The following is a 20,704-nucleotide window of genomic DNA, read 5'->3' on the forward strand; positions in this document are numbered from 1 at the left end:
ATCAGCGGCAGGAAAGTTTTAAACTGTGCAGGGTTAAATGTCAGGCTCTCTCAGATGAACCTGTGGTGAGAACCTTTACCTACCAAACCCCTGAAGATTCCCAATAAAACGTTAGATTTGTTAGGTAAACACTAGGTTCCATTTTTCATGGGTGGGGCCATAAAGTACATGAGATCTAAGCCAAACCATCCTCTGACCCGAGCCAGTCACATCATGCCGGAGGCAGACTCCAAATTACATAAACGGCTCCATCCCTTGCATTGAGGTTTAACTGGAAATCTCCATTACATAACACCGCTCCTGGCTTTCAAAAGGAACAATGCACGCAGGAATGCAAGGTAGCATTCAACATTTTCACGCACGTGACGATGGAAGTGCGCTTTTTTTGCCGATGACTTGCATCTCGCTTCATGCCAGCCATCTGGAGACTATTACAGGTTATAAAACAGCTGCACAGGAGTGGCTCCTGCTCCAGCCACCGCAGACTGAAAAACAATAGCGATGTCTGGGAGCGTGCACAGAACCGAACCGACCCCGTGCCACGTTGTCAAACGTTCACCTGGAACCTCCTCTACTGTAGAGAAAAAAATATATACAAACACTGGTGGTTATGATTTGTTGGGACGTGTGGCTCCTGCTGGGAGTCCCTGCAAACCGGCCGCAGACAGAAAGAGTTGTTGCGTTGCGCTTTGAGGGTTAAATTCTCACAGACACTTGACTTCCATGCGCAGACGTTTTTTTTTTCCCCTCCTCGAGTGAACGTTATAAATAGCGCTGTGTGCTCGGCTCATCGGCAATCCTCCTCTCAAACGGAACGTCTCACCTTTTCCCTCCTCCTCTCTGCAGATCTCACAGCAGAAACTTCCCTCCGGTGAAGCGTGTTCTAACTGCTCGAACCAGAGCGTTTCCTTCCTGTGATAACTTCCCTGCGCTGGAGGCCACCAGGATGCGCTCTGTGACCTGCACGCTCCTGTTGGGGACCTGCATCCTAGTCCTGGGGCCCGCAGCGCGGGGAGTCCTGAGCCAGTGTCCGAACCTGTGCCACTGCCACGGAGACCTGCAGCACGTCATCTGCGACAGCGCGGGGCTGAAGAAGATCCCCCAGGTTTCGGAGGCCACCCGTCTGCTGAACCTGCAGAGGAACAACCTGGGCGGCATACCCTCGGGGGCCTTCGGCGAAAGCAAAGGGCTCGTTTCCCTGCACATGCAGCACTGCCAGCTGCGAGAGATCGAGTCCCAGGCCTTCAAGGGACTGAAGAAGCTCGTCTACCTCTACCTGTCCAACAACAAGATCAGCAGCATCAAGTCTGGGGCTTTCGAGGACCTCACCGAGCTAACCTACCTCTACCTGGATGGCAACCAGATCAGCGAGCTGTCTAAGGGCATCTTCTCCCCCATGATCAACCTCTTTGTTCTGCAGCTCAATGACAACAGGCTGCGGGAGCTGCGGCCAGGGACCTTCGCAGGCACCAAGGACCTGCGGTGGCTGCACATGAGCGGGAATGAACTGACGACACTGCATCCGGGATCTCTGGACGACGTGGAGAACCTTGCTATACTTCACCTGGACAGGAACAAGCTGTCCAGCTATCCTAGCGCAGCGATGAGCAAACTGCGGGTGGTGGAGGAGCTCATGCTGGGGACGAACCCCATGAGGGCGATCCCAGACAACGCCTTCCAGAGCTTCGGCCGCTACATGGAGAAACTACACTTGGACAACATGGGCTTGGAGAAGGTAAGCGCAGTTTGCTTGGTGAATAAGAGCACCGATCAAACAGTGCTGAAAACTGACGGTGGTAAAAAAGAAATGCATCTAAAGTAATTTTGAACTGGTTTTGGTTTAAGTTAAACACTTTAAATGCAGTTAGTTTTAAACTGGAACAGAATTAGGCAGGTTACTAATTACTAATTATATAAAGCCACAATGCCATAATATCCTAATATCAGTGCTTCTACCTGTCTTCACAGTCAAGTTCACCCCTATTGCAATGGGTTTAACGTCGGTTCTGGATCAATTCGGACCCCTACTTTAATTTTTCACCTCTAAGCAAACCATTCCCGACCCGTGTGCTTACCTACCCCCTGCACATCAGTGTTTTACTCTAGTGGGTCAAGTGTTCTGAAAACTTTGTATTACACCCCCTTTTTCTAGTGATCTTAGTTCTCATCCCCAGCTGGCCCAGTTCTCTCACAGATTTTGAACCCTGATCAAACCAAAACGACTCTGAGTAACATCCTACTGGGAGACATTCATGTTTGGAAATAAATAAAATGACCTTAAATCATTGGTTGTTAAAGTGGGTACACAGCGCTTAGGGCACCCCTTGGGGGTCGTGTGAAGATCCATTTGTAACTTTGCAATGCTAGAGCATATCCTAGTTTTAATATAGCATATTTATGCCTTTGATCATTGACAATTATCCACTTTTTCTATTTCACATCAGGGAGCATCCAAGCTGTTTCTTGCAAATATTTGAAATTAATCGCAATATTTCTCTCTTTTTTTTTTCCTGAAACTGTACTTCTCCATGGCCAATCATTTATTACAGTCGATAAAATAGCCCTAGGACATTTTTTTAATTACAAAATTAAAATTGTAATATTAGAAGAACTATAAATAATTTGATGCTGAGGTGCTAAAAAGATTGCGAATTTCTATATATTCTCTGAAGGGGGTCACCAGTCTCTGGTACTGTTATTTTGGGGATCGCAGACTCAAAGTTTGGGAACACCAGGCTTAGGGGACAAGTCAAGTTAAAAGAATTTAACAACATTGTTTCGATAAGATTAAGAGTTAAACAATGAAACACAAAAATGCCGATTATCTTTTATTTAGACCGGCACTATCACTGTTTTCTGAGCCCCATTTAACTGCATCCCAGTTAATTAGATTAGCAGCAATAAAGCCCGTCTTATGGTGCTGCCACCACCGTGCTCAACAGTATGGTGTCTTTATGACTGAATGCCTTACTTCTGTTTCTCGGAGCGTTCAACGAGTCATAAAGGCCAAAAAGCACCAATAACCTCTAGCTTACTTAAATTCCAACTTTCCCACACAAAAACCTTTTCTAATCCATGTTGCTTGGCGCAAATGTTTCTTTAATGTAAAACCTTGTCTAACCACAGGCACCGTCGGTCACATTGATGTTTGCCGTTTTTAATCAATGTTAAAACGTTTCACTTGAGGTATTCACCATTTAACTTTTTTACCTTTTGTCACGTTACAACAGCAAATCTAAATGTATGGCCTCAGAGGTATGTTGGAGCACGTTATTGAACATGAAGACCAAGGAGCACAGCAGGCAGGTCTGGCAGGGCATAAAACAATATCCCAAGCTTCAAGCATCTAAAGGCGATGAAAAATTTACAGAATAGGGCAAACTGCAAACGCACAAAAAAATGGTCGTCTAGATAAACTGACATGTTGGGAAAGGAAAATGACAATCAGAGAAATGAGGCACAGATAAATCTGGAGGAGCTGCAGAGATCCACGGCTCAGGTGGGATAATTTGTGAACAGGACAACTATTAGTTGTTCTTAACCTTGTTTTAAAATTTGTCACATGTCGTGTAAGGAACACATGCAAATGTTTGAAAGAAGGTGCTCTGGTTGGATTGGACCAGAACTGAACCTTTGGCAAACATGAAATACGGTTATATGTGATAATGGGGGGTGGGGGTTGGGCTGCTAACATCGCACATATCGCTGCATTCTGATTCCCCACATTTACACCATCAGCAGCAGCATCAGGTGGTGTGGAGGCTGTTCTTCAGCGCTGGATGGAGCTAAACACAAGGCAGTCCTGGAAGAAAACCCGTCAGAGGCTGCAAAGACTGGAGACTGGGGTCTAAACCTGAAAATCAAGCCAGAGCTACTATGGATTGGTTTAGAACAACGCATGTGGCCTAGTCCAAGCCCAGACTTTTATAATCTGTGGCAAGACATTAAAGTTGACGCAAACAGAGGCTCTCCATGCAATCTGACCATTTCATAAAGAAAATAGGGAAACATTTCCATCTCTAGATAAGCAAATCTGGAAGAAACACACCCCAATAACCTAAATACAAAAGCCCAAAAAAATAAGACTTTTGGCCCGTATGTTACATTTGTTTATGCCAGAACTGCATTACAGAAAGAAACAAATAAATAAAAAGTGCACTAATTATGGCCAGCCAAAACTAACTTCCTACTTTAAAGATTCTGTATCTTTTTTAAGACCATTACATATAAAAAAGGAAAAGTGCAGCAAGCTCTCTGATGGTAATTCTGAATCAAACAGAAATTAATCACAATATCATCTTTGTTTATACACGAAAGCATGTGCCCCTAACATTGATCTGATTTTCATTCAACTCAAAAAGAAGAATTATAAATATATGCTGTTGGTTGATACTTATCTACTGAAAATTGTGCCAGGTCTTAGTTTTTATGCATATACTGAGCAAGAAAAAACATGGTTTTGGAGTATATAATCCAGAAAAAAACAACTGATAAATACTTTTTATAGAAGTTGCCAGGACCATGAGACTGACGTTTTCACAGCTTTCTGCAGACATCTCCCTGTTCATCCACATCAGCTTGCCAGTGTACAGTATGAACCCTTATTCAGACACCCCTGAGAGCACGTTCGTCTGATACTTGAGGTTAAGACAATATTTGAGTGTAAATGTGCCACTGAAATGAGGCACTCAAAGGGAGGACATCTGTAAAATAAGCTTCTCACGCTGGGATGGTGCGAAACCAGGTGGAAGCAGCGGGAGTTGGCGAGCACACTCGGCCGGACAGACTCGGACACGTTTTTCAGCCAAATGTGGGTATTTTTAGAGTGTTTTTGTTTGCAGGATGTCGGCCAAGCATATCTGGGGTCTAATTATTACACAAGCAATATTTTCAGCAGCGTGTATTTTGCACCCTGGCTGGAGGGGTCCTGTAAACAGGTCAGGAGGGGTTGGAAGACAGGTAAATAGAGGCAGGGAGCTCCACGGTGCATGAAGAGGAGTATTTTTAGCCTGCTGAATGGACAACAGGCTCTTTGGGAGCCACGCCGGCCGAGGAGTGGCCCAAAAATACAGACGGCAGAAGGAGCAAAACAGCTCTGCCGTGATGGAAATCCTCCATCTCTTCAAAACACCAGTGGAAATTTCCGAATGGCCTCATCCCTTTCAGTCTGAGACGAAACAGCCCTTTAAAAAGGGAAAAGAGAAACCTCGTCTCCCTCCTCGAGGGGACCACCTTGACATAGGTCAGTTCAGCTAGCACCTTGCTGAAGGTTTTAGCACCTCCACAGATGCCGATGAAACTGAAGGCAAAAGAAGGAGGCCAGTCAGTGTTTGCAGATACAACGGTGGAGGAGAAAGGATGAGAGGAGGCTTTCATTCCAGAAAGAAAGAAGCTCAGCAAGTACCCGTGTCCTTTAGCCCTGAAACAAGACAACCAGGCCTGAAACTCTGAGCTGTGAAAAAATAAGTAATGATTGATTCTCCCTTTTTTCCCCCCTAGTTCTCTGGTGGTGCATTTAATGGCGTAACAGCTGTGCGGGTTCTTCACCTGCATAACAACAAGCTGAAGTCCCTTCCAGGCGCTATGCCGTTAGGCACCATCACCAACATGACTCTCTTCAACAACCCCTGGCACTGCTCCTGCCAGCTACTCCCACTACGCAAGTAAGAGACAAAAACCTCAACAGCTGTTTCCAAAGCCTGACAAAGTCACTTAATGACTTAGAATTGCTTTGACAATCCAAGATGAATAAGGCCAGTGAACACATGCATGACTGGTAAGTAACGTGGCATTGGCAAAACATACTCATTCCCGATCGTTTTGTGTACCGACACCATAAGGGAGCCTATGTGTTACGGCTGCCTTTTCCCTTTAATGCATTTCCCTTTAAACCTATTGCATCCTGCCAGGTGTGCTTATGACGTACAGCATGAACGATCACAGAAGAAGAAGTCCTCACAATGAGCTCAGAGGGTGGGGCAAGCAAGAGTTACCAGAACCTTAAACTTTCTCAAGACGTTTTCTTTAGGCATCTATAACATTGGCAGAGGTAACACTTGGTTAGATTCAGGCTTCTGTAGCAGTTGTTTAATTTAAGGGGTAACACCACCTTTACCTTCATAAATCACGGGAACTAGTTAACGTCCTTAAAACAGAAGTGCAAGGGCAGTTTTAGGGATCAATAGCCTTTGAATATGTCTTGGACTATCATGTGATGAGAGGAGCAGACTGACCACTGATCCCCATCTGGCGAGCTAGATCTGATTGTCGGGAAGACTGCTGGACAGACTTAGGAAACCAAGTTAGTGACGAGGGGCAAATGGGGTCATCTGGAAGAGCATCCTAATAGATCTCTCAACTCACGCCTGGGAGAGAGCCTCTCTTGTCTTCTGAGTGAGGTTGGGACTGTGGGATTTGAACGGGCCACGTTCATGTTCAGATGTGGTTTCTGGGAGCTTTGGCCTGAAGGTCACTGGTGCTGATTGTGCTGAAGGGGGGGAGGTCTTCAGGGCTTGGTTTGTTCTAGGGAGTCCTGAGATAATTGACCAGTGTTGGTTTGCAGGAAAGATACCAGCTGTTGTGGCTGCAGGACGAAAAGCTAAAATAAAAATTAAAAAGAGTTTTGAAGACTCAAAAAGAGAAAAAGGTTTGGGGACAGAATATATTGTCTCCCAATAGAAGTAGCAATTTTAGGGTGTCCTGTGGTCTCAGGGGAAGGCGAGTTCATTACCAATGGAAGACATTAGAGGCAGATCAGTAGGAGTGGACAACATTCATCCTGAAAGGCTAAAAGTTTAAGAGATCGTGGGACTGTTGGGGTTGCATCCCTTTTTAATGGTACGTGGAGGACTAGAACGCCGCCTGTAGCATCACAGGCGACGGCGGCAGTCCCAGTCTTTAGGAAATGGGATCAGAGAGGGTGTCTCACCTGTTGAGAGATTCTCAGCCTATCTGTGGGATCTTCCTCTAAGGCGTTGGAAAAAAGGATCCGACTGATTCTCAGACCTTGCATTAAGAGGGGCAGTGTGGCATCCAAGCCGTGGAAACGGGAACCTCATCTTTACGTAAATGGGGTTCCTGAAGGGGCCATTGGAGTTTGGTTATCCATTCCACACGTTTCTTATGGGGCTGGAGAAATGCCAACAAATTTGTGCTCCCAGGTATTTTGTGGGGGTTACTGAGGGAGTTTGAGGTGCTGTTGAGGACAACCACACCTGGAACAAGTTTGACTTGTCCCCCAGTGAGGGTTGGACTCTTTCAGGGCTGCCCCTCATCTCGTAAAGTGTTTGTGACGTCCATGAACACAATCTCAGGATGAAGTCATAAGGAGGAGGCTGTCTGGTTTCAGAACCTCATGATCTTGTCTTTTTTTTAAACAGATGTCGTGGTTCCATTGGCATCTTCAAGCCATGGGCTTCAGTGTGCGCCGGACAGGCTCACACCTGAGAGTTAACCAACAGAGATGAGACTCAGCTTCTTTAAGTCTGAGGCCATAATTCTCAACCAGAAAAAGAAGGAACACTCCTTCCAGGCGGGAAGGAGTGCTCGTATACAAGACATCTATGGCTGTCTTGTATACGACTGATGATGGGATGAAGTGGGAGATGAACAGACAGGTTGGGGCTTTGTCTGAAGGAATCCAGGGATTGAGCAAAAACCTACAGCTATCAATTCACTGGTCTGTCAATGTTACAATCCTCACCTATGTTCATGAGATGAGTCATGACTCAACGCATGAGATCCACGATACTCTGAAGTTCCTGTGTGTGGACGCTTGGCTTAGGGCGAGAGACGGGGTTAGGAGCAGCGTTATCTATAGGGAGCTTAGAGCAGAGCCGCTGCTCCTGAGGTGGTTCAGGAATCTGATCAGGATGGCACCTGGACACCTGGAAGGCACTAGAAGGGTTACAGCTCCTTCCTGGCTTGAAAACGCCACGGGACCCCAAAGAATGATGTCTGGGCTTCCCTCCTGGACCTGTTAGCCTCATGGCCTGATTTTGGATAAGTGAAGACATCGGAGGGATGCAAAGATGGATCTATAGCTTGTCTTTAGCAGTTTACACATCTAGATATTACTATGGCTTGAGTCTGAAATCTTCCTGGTTAACCAACAATGGCCTATATTCTACCTAGATTACTCTTCATCCCTGTGTGGACAAACTTTCATGGCAGACCACTGAACACACTTCAAACTTCTCTTTCTACTTCTGCTGGCACGGGATAAAAACACTGCAAAAATACCCTGTGCTATTTTTTCGGCTTGTTAAATAACAAATGACGTTTTCTCAGCTTCTTCTTTTCCTCTCTGCTTTCAGGTGGATAGATTCTCACCAAAATCAAACGGACGTGCTTTGTGCATCGCCTCCTGAACAGAAAGGCAAACAAGTCAGAGAGAACACTGCCATCAAGCGCTGTAAGAGCAAGGTGAAGAAAAGCAAGCCTGGTCGACGTAATTGAACCGTCAGCCGTTCAGGTATTCAACACCTAACAAGCCAGACATCTGAAAGGAATTGACGCAAGCAAGCACTCTTTATGCAAGCATCCGAAAACAAATACATAAAAATGATAATTCTAGTCAACATGTTGGTTACTGAGGCCGGCGGCACAGTGGTGCAGCTGGTAGCAGTGTTGCCTTGCAGCAAGAAGGGTCTTTCTATTTCAAAAGACCCCAAACACGTCCCCATAGAGTGACTAGACGTTTGGGACAGCTGTCCCATCCAACTCTGGATGAGTAGGATCCGGTTCAACACGGTTTTTGAGTGGCTTATATTTAGCTTTACATATATGTGTTTTTCACCTCTCTTTGTCTGACCGCAGAAATGCGTACTCCCTTATGTTCATGTCTGAACCTTTCCACGTTAGAGTCCGGTACACCATGTCCAGGTCATGCTTGGAGGGAAAACTGTTTAACTTGGCAGCTGATTTATTATTACTTTTTTGTCATGGCTCTCTCTCTCTCTGCAGGAGGCACAGAAAACGAGTCTGTCCAGGTGATCAGCTACAACGAACGCAACGCTTACCAACCCTGCTTTAGGACTGTTGTAAAGATGAACCTTTATGCATTATGGTACATACAAACACATACGCGTTTCTTTCTATCACTTATATCAAAGACTGAATAATAAAGTGGAAGCGGCTGTGAAGCAGGGGGCCACCGGAACAGAGGCAGCATTTTACAACAAAAGATGGCGATGTTTTGTTCGTTTGTTGTTTTTTATTTCCTGATGCATTTAAGATCTTGGTTCGATTGAGGTAACTCTGAAGATTTAGTTCATCTCTCCTATTGCTGAGGGGCTTCAGTGCTCATCAGAAGACACCCAGGATATCACAACGCAAAAGTTATTCGTTGCCTTTTAACTTTTTTCAGATTTTGTCATGTTATAACCACAAACAATGTGTTTTATTGGGATTTTATGTGATAGGCCAACACAAAGTGGCGCATAACTGTGAAGAGTAAGGAAAAGAGAGTTTTTACTTAGTTGGTTAATGCTTTCCCTGCCCAGCCTGTCTGTCTACCTAGCCCTACATGTCTTTGCAGGTAGTTATTTAGTTATTTATTTGTTCTACGACCTCTTACAGAACCGGTCTTAGTGGGTTCTGTAGCAGCGGCCCTTTTCTTAAACTACATCAATAGCAAATTCTAAAGATACCAATTAGAAAACTGCTACAACAGAACCATTTCTGACACTTTAATGTACAGATGGACACTTTTGAAGGCTGCGGTGGACTTTGTTTAGAATTTCAGATTGTTATTGGTAGAAATGGTGAAAATCCTGCATTGTGTTCCTTTTACTTCACATTTTGTAGCCCCTTTGTGTTGATTTGTCATCTAAAATCTCAAACAAATACATTACAGTTTTTAGTTGTAACATAACAAAAATGTGGGAAGGTTTGAGTTTAAAGTGTATGAATGTTTTTTTAAACATCTGATTCAGAAATCCTTCATTGTAAATGTCTCATCAAACTGTCCAGGGTATATTTTTCTTCCCACCGTGTGCAAAAAGAGGACAGATTAAAGAGATTTTGAAAATGTTTTTACTTAATGAGATATTTCTAAGGAGTTTTTGCTCATTTATTGTATATTCAACATGTATATATATTTCTCTTTTGGAAGTGACACTGAATGTTCACGTCCAATAAACATTTTTAAAAAGTAAACAGCTTTATTTGTCCTTACTGCTCAGGGTTATGATTTGACTCCCTCTTGTGTTTGGAGGCTGAACTGCATTTTTAAAATCAGTCATACATTTTATTATTATTTATTTTTTTTTTTTTTTTTTGCAGTCCTACAACTACGTATGTTCTAAGCAGATTGTTTGTGAAAATCTACCCACTGTTATTTCTTTGATCCCCATTACAGTCACCACTTTCTTCACCAGCTCTGGGGGGCACGGGGAGCCAGCCATGAGGCCTACAGTGCAAAATAAGGAAAGACTAATCAGTGCAAATTCACAGAAAAATCAATTAATTTTACCAAATAAAAATGCAACATAAAATAAGATCCATCTGCTTTTCTTACCCCCCTCTACGGATGACAAGTCATATTTAGCAAAATCCGGCTGGTTAAGCATGTCAACATACATGGTGGGAGTCCCGTAGATGTAGGTGCACCTAGCAGATAAATCAACAAAATACCCTTTCAGTAAGAAATACTAATGCAGTATCTGGCTCAACTTTAACCTGAATTCAAATCTCAACATGTCTTGGCTCAACCGTGGTGAAACTATGGGAGCAGTGTTGTAAAACAAGACATTTTTTTTAATAAACACTGTACCAAATAAACCTCATTTATTCACATGATGTATATTTCTGTTTTGGACAGAGTGAAAAGTCTTGAAATCATTACAGTTCGGCTTCTGCTTAATAAAAAAAAATAAAAAGTTTTATAGATTTGTACAAATGCTCCTAAAGATTTTTACAATTCTTTTTAAAATTGAACGTTAACTATATCAGTCTGGGATACCAGCTCCACGCATAACTCTGCTGCAGGACAGGAGAGCTCCTTCAGCGACAGGCTGCTGCATCGTAAATGCACATAGGAGCATAATTATGCAGCTCCATGTCCGTAAATTACAATATGCGTTCCGATGAGGCATGTTTGTCAAATTAAAAAGTACCTTTTGAAGAAAAGGTAAACCAGATATTAAAAAATACTTTTCATTGAGTCTATATTTTTATATAAATTTTTTATTTGTCTGATATATAATTCAAAACTTAAATGTGTTTTTAATTAACAGAAATAAAGACTTGATGTAAAAAATCTATATGTGTTTTTACTCAGTGAATTGAGTTACTCAAATAAATGAACTTTTCAATAAAATTCTAATTTACTGAGAAGCACCTGTAGGTCCTGCAACTCAAAAAGATGTTCCCACCTCAGTTATTATTTGCAGTTGTCCATATTCTTGTAAATATTGTATTTTTGCACAAATATACAAAAGCACAGGTGGTACAGTTCATATCCAATTTACTTGTACAGTTGTACAAAGTCTTTAGCATTTATGTTCAATATTTCATTTGTATACAGCTTCTTTCCTATTTTCATCTTTATTATTATAGGTTATTAATATTTCAACTGTTAAGTGCATGAGTGAGTTTCCATTTGCAGCTGATACACCTGAATTTTCACACTTACAAACAAAGCATTATTCAATTAATGGGGCTAAATTAATAACTTTTGACAGAAATTCCAATGATATTCACGGAATTTTCCCCAAGTCTGTTAAAATAAGCCTAACACAAACACGGTAACTTCAGTCTTTTCAGTAACTTATTGGCATAGTTGTTCAGAAGCTGAATTTGATATTCACATGAAAACATTTTTGTTTGTACTTAAAATGTGTTCACCGAGAGTAAAGTGGAACCAACGACAGCCTCGTTGTGTGAAGCAACTTGGTGATTAAACTGATTCTGAATTCATTATGATCCCAGGAAAAGCCAATCTTAGTAGTTTTCCCATCCAGTTAAATGATTTATGCGCATAAAATATTGCTGATGCAGCTTAGATGCATTGTTCTGTTTCCTTTCTTCATTAAAGTATGAATTTACAGTTTTAAAAAAGTTTCTTTGCAACGGTGGTTTTGGGTTAAGTCCCTGATTGTAATGAAATTTTATTTTACTGTTAGTTTTAAGCATGTTTTTTTGTATTAATCATAAAGTTTACCTTCTAAAAGCCTAGCCAGGGTCTGCATTAGCATCCGCGTAGAGGACAAAGATTGTTGTTTTAAACTGTTTTATGTGTTGTCCCAGCTGAAATAACCAATGAAAGATACCAAATATAGTTAAAATGTTCTCTCTGTGACATTCAGCTTTGATTTTGAAATAGTAAAATCTTATTTTACAGCTACAGCTTTTCACACCCATTGACCCATTGTAATTAATCAATAACCATGTGTGGCAGGAAGGCTAAAAGGTTTGAATTCTGCTTTTATATCTTCTCATATTGCAGTACAACGGGTCAAAGCTTTCTAATACATGAAACTTTAAATGGTATATTTTCTTCATTTGAAGGAAGAAACATTGTGGGCTTTAAAAATAAACAGAGGAAAAAAACAGACAAATCATAAAAGTCAAAGTATTTTATATGTAAAAAGTATTTGTCAGTACGAATACTGAAATGAACCTTATGTTGTGTGTTTTCCTCATTTTGTGCTTACAACATCAAACTGATCACATTTCCTCAACCTGAAAAACCAGATCCTTCTCCTAGTAGGTGCTGCTAGCTGTTTGCGCTTTTTTTTTTTTTTTTTTGAGAAGTTTAGTTTATCTTCACGTTCTGGTGCTGAAATGTACATAAAATATTTTATTTATCTAGGAGAATGATTCTTAAAGTTAAAGGAAAGCCAAAGCAGAATAAGCAACATACCACCTAGGAAGCCTACATCTTATTAAGGTTAAACTCATTAATTGCTTGTGAATAGAGTATTATTATTATTATTTTAACCTTTGTGTTGAGTGAATATGAGACATCCAAAAACCGGTTTGCCCACCTGTGAAATGCCAGGGTGTGAATTTCTCCAGCGTGTTTTCCTTTCAAAAAAGGATTCAAACTAAAAAAAAGCTTGATTTAATTCTGGTCTGTCCAACTTTAACACTGACCCGCCTCAAGTAGAGGTTATTCCTTTGTTAGAAGTAAATAAATCTGAGGCGGCCCACTGCTACCATTCATGGCTCAGATGCTTTGTGTTTGATATCTGCTGGTGGTTTCTGGTGGTTTACCTCTCACTCTGCATTGCTTCGAGGTTGGCCTTTCCGTTGTACCCTGCAGAGGGGAAGACCAGGGTGAGGCCGTGCACCGCCATAGCAATCCCTCCACCGACAGAGCCGAAGCAGTGGTACAGCGGCACGGGCACGCAGACACGAGTGTGGGGCTGCGGACAAAACATGCAAAATACATTTAGCGTAAAAAGCCAAGAAATTTGCACTTGGTAAATTCTATCTTTGTTCTAAAAATGCTTCTTGGCAATTAAACGTATACTGTTGGAAAGCCTGGTTATTTCTCTTTAAATGGTGCCACATTTGTAAGGGAATGCATTTATGGGTGGAGCTGCTGAACTGAGGATGTGGGTTGTACCCATTAAAAATCTTCCAAATCCTCTCAGACAATACCAGAAGATTCTGCTATTGGTCAACATCTGTAGAAGCAAGACATTTAGTCCTTTTAAAAGTTGACCATTTTACCATTTCATATGCTAAATGAGGCCCGTAGAGGCTGAGATAATAATAATAATAATAATAATAATAATAATAATAATAGTAGTAGTATTAGTAGTAGTAATGCACTTTACAGTAAATAATGAAACAAAGTGCTACAAGTGGGACTATCAAGCAGATTAAAACAATGTAATTTTTTTTATATATATACCAATATATATCTATATATATTAATTAAACAGAAGTTCTACTACAAAGAGATGTTTTTAGTCCTTTTTCAGGTCTAAATTGTCTGTGGTTCTCTCACACGGTCACGGAGGGCATTCCAAGTCCGGGAAGCGGCCGAAAAGCACGACCACCCATGGTGCTCAGCTTAGTTCTGGGGAGTGAGAGGCGATTTGATTTTTTTGAGCGGAGGGATAGTGTTGTAGTGAAAGAGGTGAGAAGTTCTTTTAGGAATGGTGGCGCATTTCCATAGATGCGTTGGTGGGTGAGAATGGAGACCTTGTATTTAATCCTAGCAGAAACGGGAAGTCAGTGGAGAATGGGTGTGATATGGTCGAACTTTCGCACTCTCATCAGGATCCCTGCAGCATGATGATAAGCCCAAGAGCACAGATTGTGCTCTTGGGCTTATCATTCCTCTGATAATTGCTCAGTATGACTTTGGTGGGAATAAGCTGGGACTTTAACTCCAGGGGAACAATGGCAGCCTTTTTAAATCCTTATAACTTGTGATTAATGATGGAGCTCAGATCATTCGGAAATTACCTTAGGTTTATGTGCAGTTGATTTTTTAATGTCAGTGCTGATGTTTGCCACCCATGCATTGTGTAGATGGGCACCTGTCTCCGCCTCTATAAACGTAAACACTTGCTCTTATAAAGGTGAACACACTCAAGATAATCTGTTTATCAAGTGTTTTTGATTTATAACACCAGGCTTTTACTTTACCTTCTAAATCCCACAATAGGAGCAATGGTAGACTTAGATTTTCATACACAGCTGGAATCCGTGGGGTGTTTTTTGTAAGCTTGAAATCAAATGTAAATCATTTTAGGAAACGGTAACAAGGTGATACTTCTTTATAATTTTCTGATGGATGAAACTCTAGAAGTGTAATCTTCCTTAAAGCTCATTCCCATCATGGACCAAGACTACTTTCATTTTTTTAATGCAACGCTATCTTTATTTAGGCATCCACCTTGAATCTTAAAAAAGTAATGATTGAAATTTACTCACAGTTATCAAATAGTCTTTAAAATACTGGGCAGCTTATACTCACCTTCCAGGTGTATCCGACTCTTTTCCCAACAAAGTAGGCATTGTTGACTATGTTGTGATGTGAAAGAGTGGCACCTTTAGGTGCTCCAGTTGTACCCTGAAAACAGAAATTGTCTTTGCAAATTATTACATTTATATGAGAATGTACGCGAATGTTCCTCTGATTAGCCTCAATGTTCATTAAAGCATCGCACCATAAATCAATTGTCTCATAAATGTCTTTGAAGCCCTTAAAATATACATTTTGAGTTGAAAGGGCAAATATATATAAAGCCTCAAAATCTTCCAAATATGGCAAAAACATTTCACTGCGACTCTCCCGTTCAAATGGTGCATTTTTTTGGCTTTAAAAATCTATGGTTGACCAAAATGAAAGTTCCTCTTTCTCCTCGAGGCTTCGAGGCTCACGACTTCCCCCTCACCAGTTGTGCTCCTTAAAACTTTCTTTTAGCTTTTTTTCCTTTGGAAGATTTAGGTTTTCTTGCCGTTTGAATGGATAAATCCAGCATCCAACCATGAGCAGGACTTATCTGATTGAATTACCGAGGTGAACTGGATGTTTATGGGGTCATCAAAGGAGAGTTTCTTCTGCAGATCCTGCAGCTCCTTCACATGCTGGCTGCCCGCGGCCTGCATCACGTCCTCAAAGTGAAACATTCCTGGCTGCCGGCTGTCCAGGAGGATCACGGAGCGAAGCTCTGGGAGTCTGAGGAGGGGGGAACCAAACAAACATCACTGCTGGCATTAAGCTTATAGAATAAGTTCCGATTTTAAGACTTTTGAAAAATGTATAGAAAAAAGTTTAAAATCTGCAGTCATTGCAAGAAACCAACAAACTAAAATTAACAGTTTTGAGGTTGTTTTGAGCTGAATTACACCAGAAGCTTGTTTACTGCAGCAAAAAGGTCAAAGTACCTTTAACTAAATATGATCTGGATTGTATATACAGTCAATATGTTTGCCTGTTTGGATCAGAGAAAATCTGCAGTACATTCAAACCTAGTAAGCCTGTTATTTAAAGTTCATTAAAGTTTATATAATCGGTTCAATCTGAAAAACAAAGGCTTCAAACTGAAGGTTACAATCCCCAGAGTAAAATAATATTCATGAAATCCAGAATGTGTAAACTTCTGTCTGGAACCGTTATAATTCTTTATGCTCTTTTTAAATTATACATTCTTAATGTTTTAAGAACACACATTTTTTTTTAGAAAATGTCACATTCTACCCTCTCACCTCACCCGTCTTCCTGAAACTTGTGGCTGCAAAGAATTACCGCCAGAATTACCGTGTTTATACCTCAAAAAGAGGCCGTGAAGGAAGGATTTCAGCAATTTTCTGTAATGTTTCGAGGATTATATCAGATCTCAGGGAATTGGGACAATTACGCCCCCAGAAGAGTCTGTTTTCTTAGTCTGGACTGGAAGCTGCATTAGTGTCTGGACGGTAGTTTCAAATACAAAGTAAAAACAACAGACAGGACATATTTTGTTTCCTTAGATGGACTGATGAAAATAAGTAAAGATTACAGCTCGCACTGAGCCGCAAATGGTCTGCAAGAGCAAGCAAGCAGTTAAAAAAAAAAAAAACAGATCAGCCCTTACATTTATTTATACTTTCGGCACCATGTAGAGGCATTATGTGAAACATCTGTTCAGCAGAACGGGCCTTTGAGCCCATTATTCCTTCAGAAAGTGGATGAAAACACAGCTGTGCATAGTTTAGGAGTATCCTCCCATGGTATGCGTCTTTCTGAGAGTGTGTGGCTGTGAGGGGGTGGTGAACAATTTGAAGCCTTATGTAAGGGGTCAAAGGGCGGTGATATAAGGAGGAGTTTCTCCGTTCTCCTGGATTCTCTATACGGAGCACATGTTGAGCTTTTTATCACACCATAAAAAACTTTGACTACTGCGAGAGCAGACCCGTTTCCTTTGAGCCACCATAGAGATTCTTTGTTGATTTTCCAGACAAAACACAGCATATTCATACTGTTTAAGGTTGCTGTTTTAAACGACTAGTCAAGCATCCAGACCTTTAAAATGTTTGCAGGTCACCATGACCTGAATAACCGGGGTAAATATAAACAAAGATCCTAAAGCATAAGGCACAGGTTGAGCAAAGCTCTAAAGCAGCTGTAAATGAGTAATTACATAAAGTCTGGGCAGGGAGGGGGGGGGGTGAGTAAACTCATGATCAGTTTTACAGAAGCATCTTTCAGATGTGAACAGTTTTTGTTGAGAGAAACAGATAAATTAGTATTTCACGCTGCATTGATCTAATTGTGCTTTGTAAAAAGTATTGAAACCTCTGGAAGTTTTTCACATTTTGTCACCCCAAAAAAAAAAATCCATGTGTGTTTGATCAGGACATCGTGAGATTAGGGCTGGGCAACGATTAAAATATTTAATCGCGATTAATCGCCCTGATTAATCGCGATTAATCGCATTGTATTTACAAACTCCAAGAATGAATTCAAAAGTAGTGTAAAGAGCACTTTTATTTTAATGTTCTGCTGCCATATGAACAAATGTGTTGTAACATTTGTAGCACTTATTTTATACTGGATATTTTCAACCCATCTATTGAATTTAGTGCACTAGTTGATCTTTTCTTCATAAGAGAACAGCAAGCACTGCAGCCAAAATATGGCCTTTTTTGACCTGCTGTATATTAGCCAGTCCCTAAGCTTGATGTATCATGAAACTGTTGACCTTTTGGGTTTTGTGGTTTTTATTTTATTATTACAATTAAATAATAATAATAATCCTATAAATTTCCCCGTCGTGGGATAAAAAAAAGGATTAGCTAATGTTATCTTATCTTAAATAACACTTTTTAATATATGTACTGGGTTCTTTCAAGGTCTTAATTACATGTTATGTGTGGGCTCCAGTAACATCCATCCATCCATCCATCCATCCACTGATCTACCTGGATGTTCCCTGGAGGACTGAAACGCCTCAGTCAGAGACGTCTGTGGGTCTGTCGGGGCAGTGAGAGAAGTTTCGTCTCCTCTCTCCGTTTCTGGGGCTCGACGTTTTCATGTTTTTTCACGTGCTTAGATAAATTTGTTGTGTTTCCACTGAAATGAACCGGCTTTTTACAAAACATACAGCTTGATTTCATTTACGGTATTAAAATAAAGCCGAACGGTGCTACTTCCCCGTTCATGTTTTTTCGCTGCTGCGGTCTCTCTCAGCTGTTTGTTTGTTAAGTTTGTGTGAGAGCTAAGTGGGCGGGCCAGGCTGAGCCTGCGTGCTGATTGGCTGGCGCCGCTGAGCCATGTACGAGAGGGGAGGGGGAGCGGGAGAGTGCTGCCTGACTGACACTGACTGAAAGCATGTGAGCAACATGCGTTAATGCGCGATAAAATAAATATCGCCGTTAATAGTCTAATGAATTAACGCGAAATTAACGCGTTAACTTGCCCAGCCCTACGTGAGATACATGAGCAACAAGTAGAATGAACATGTGACATGGTTCTACGTTTTTTAATAAATAAAAATGTTGGGGTGCTTTGGTGGTGCAGGGGTAGAACGTAAGGAGGCCTCAGTCCATCAATGAAACGTTGCTGGGTTCGAATCCCGGCCCGCCGAACTGTGCCGCCTATCTTCCCCCATATCTCTCAACCTAATTTCCCTATTTTCAAATATAGGCAGTGCCACAAAGGTAGAAAAAAAATGTAAATCTGAAAGTGTGGCCTGCAGCCCACCTGAGTCAATAGCTTGTAGAACCATATTTTACTGCAGTTACAGCTGAAAGTCCTTTGGTATATGCCTCTACCAGCTTTGCACATTTAGAGAGTAAAAAAAAGTTTGAATTCTGACCACTTGATTAAATGACTCTGAGCATCAGCTTCATTTCCCCAATACCAAACAAAACTTACCTTTTGCTCTCAGCCATATGAATCATCAAATCCAACACAGCATAGGATGAGTCAATGTGAATATTTAGTTAATTCTTAAACCTTAAAGGCGGCGACCCAGGATGGAGTTCGCTTATCTCATTCATGATTTGCAACCGTATTTGCACATTGTTCAGGATAGCTTCAGAAAGTTTTGAAAAAGAGTGGTCTAGAGGGGGCCCACAGATCTAGAGATGGTACCCCAAGGCCAATAACCATTTCATGAGTTTTAATGTGCCATGTCCACATGAAGGTGGAGGTCCAGGATGGGCATTCAAAAGTGGAACGCTAACAAAAGGTTAAAACAAACGACTTAAGTGAAAATCAATAAATGTAAAACTCATTAAAAAAGGTATCTTCTTCTCATTTAAATTAATATTCAGAAAAATTGTGTATAGATGTCTTTCTGACCAGGGGGGCCAGTACCAATGGTCTCCAAAAAAATCGTCAAGCAGATTTCCCCGTGTTCCTGCTGAAGGCAAAACCTCCACCTCTTTTGATGTAACTAAGGTTGTACCTCAGGGCTCAGTACTGGGGCTCTTACTTTTCATTATTTGCATTAACATTTCAATTTGCTTCATACAATGATTCAGTTTTATACAGATGTTGCGGTTATTTTTTATGCTGCCACTAGAACAAGCAGCACACTGAGCCTCCTGCTATCAGCGTTAATACTCAGAGCCAGTTGAAAAAGCTTAAAATGAGCTCTAGATGCAGAATAACCCAAGCCTAGGATGTTCTGAAACCAAGAGGTGACATGTGACCTTTCACCATTTCTCAAGCCACTCACAGAAGAATCAAATGCCTCACTTTTGAAGCAGAAAAGCAACATTTGTCAGTTCCAGATCACGTTGATGTTTCATTTGTGCAGCCATCCTCACTGTCCTCCTCATCCCCCATTTGGTTTAATCACTGGTATTTTCTAGCAGATAAGGCCATTTTGGGCACGATCCCTCCCTTTTTGTCCACCTTTGCTTGTCAAGTTCCCACAAGAATTTGACGGTACCAAAAGTCCAGACAGAGTCGGAAATCTTTTAGATTTGCTGCTCCGTCATTCGGGAGTCTACCGCAAACCGATCTTCAATTAAAGAAGCTGGTCTTACTAAATGCATGTTGAGGCATTTTAAAGGGAATCGATGCACAGACTCTGGGGTGGAAGTGTTTAGGTTACTGGCATATGGCTGATCAGATATGATTTATTTTTAACCACACTGATTTTCATTTATCACCATGCACACCTTTTTATTTCAGTCTTATCCAGGAAGCCATTGTTAAAGTGATTGTAAGTCTGAATGAGATTCTGGTAAGTAAATAAATCAACTCAACTGTACATTATCTCTTATGTTTGAAAATGAAATCCCTGTGAAATAGTTCAGATATAAGCCTGGAGTTATTACACTGGCAGCTTTTATCAGAGTACAGAGAACAAACTTTGCAAAACTGGTTTCTGAATTAATGTAAGATAAAACAAAAAAAAAACAAAAAAAAAAAACAAGTCTCTCTCAAGTAACAAAGAGAACAAAACTGTTTAAATGTGAGGATTGAAGACCAAATGTGTGAATGCCAGGTGTCGTACCTGGCGCTCTTGATGTCTCCCGGGGTGGACGACCCGATTTCAGGACAGATCTTCATCAACATGTCGCAGTACTTCTGAGTCTTAAACTCTGTAGGGCAAACAACAGCTTTACAGCCAACCTGGCGAAGAGACAAAAAGAGTATCCATCTGAAAAGGATCCTATTTCTGTTGGTCCAACGTAGACTCATGAATCCGTATTAAAATAAAATCAAAACCCTCACCTTCCTTAAGGCCAACTCCACCTCCTTCTGTTGGTATGCAGGGTTTACAGAAACCTGGAGAGAAGA

General features: G+C 41.2%; 2 protein-coding genes across 2 annotated transcripts in view; one reads left to right on the plus strand and one right to left on the minus strand.

Annotated features, from left to right (window-relative positions):
- Positions 1-20,704, minus strand: part of acsf2 (acyl-CoA synthetase family member 2) — a 32,731-nt gene that overhangs the window by 4,867 nt on the left and 7,160 nt on the right. Inside the window, exons 4-10 of the mRNA XM_012877019.3 lie at positions 20,639-20,692; positions 20,418-20,536; positions 15,481-15,643; positions 14,939-15,034; positions 13,219-13,370; positions 10,520-10,611; positions 10,335-10,411 (exon numbers count right to left, since the gene is read on the minus strand). Of these exons, the coding sequence (XP_012732473.2) occupies positions 10,335-10,411; positions 10,520-10,611; positions 13,219-13,370; positions 14,939-15,034; positions 15,481-15,643; positions 20,418-20,536; positions 20,639-20,692 (753 nt within the window). The remainder of the gene's footprint in view (positions 1-10,334; positions 10,412-10,519; positions 10,612-13,218; positions 13,371-14,938; positions 15,035-15,480; positions 15,644-20,417; positions 20,537-20,638; positions 20,693-20,704) is intronic.
- chad (chondroadherin) lies at positions 723-9,398 on the plus strand. Its single transcript, XM_012877020.3, has 4 exons — positions 723-1,735; positions 5,500-5,663; positions 8,316-8,473; positions 8,965-9,398. Exons 1-3 carry the CDS (start codon positions 947-949, stop codon positions 8,455-8,457), a joined length of 1,095 nt encoding a protein of 364 aa, XP_012732474.2. The 5' UTR covers positions 723-946; the 3' UTR covers positions 8,458-8,473; positions 8,965-9,398.

The sequence above is a fragment of the Fundulus heteroclitus genome, chromosome 10 (assembly GCF_011125445.2).
Source record: "Fundulus heteroclitus isolate FHET01 chromosome 10, MU-UCD_Fhet_4.1, whole genome shotgun sequence".
NCBI lineage: Eukaryota > Metazoa > Chordata > Actinopteri > Cyprinodontiformes > Fundulidae > Fundulus > Fundulus heteroclitus.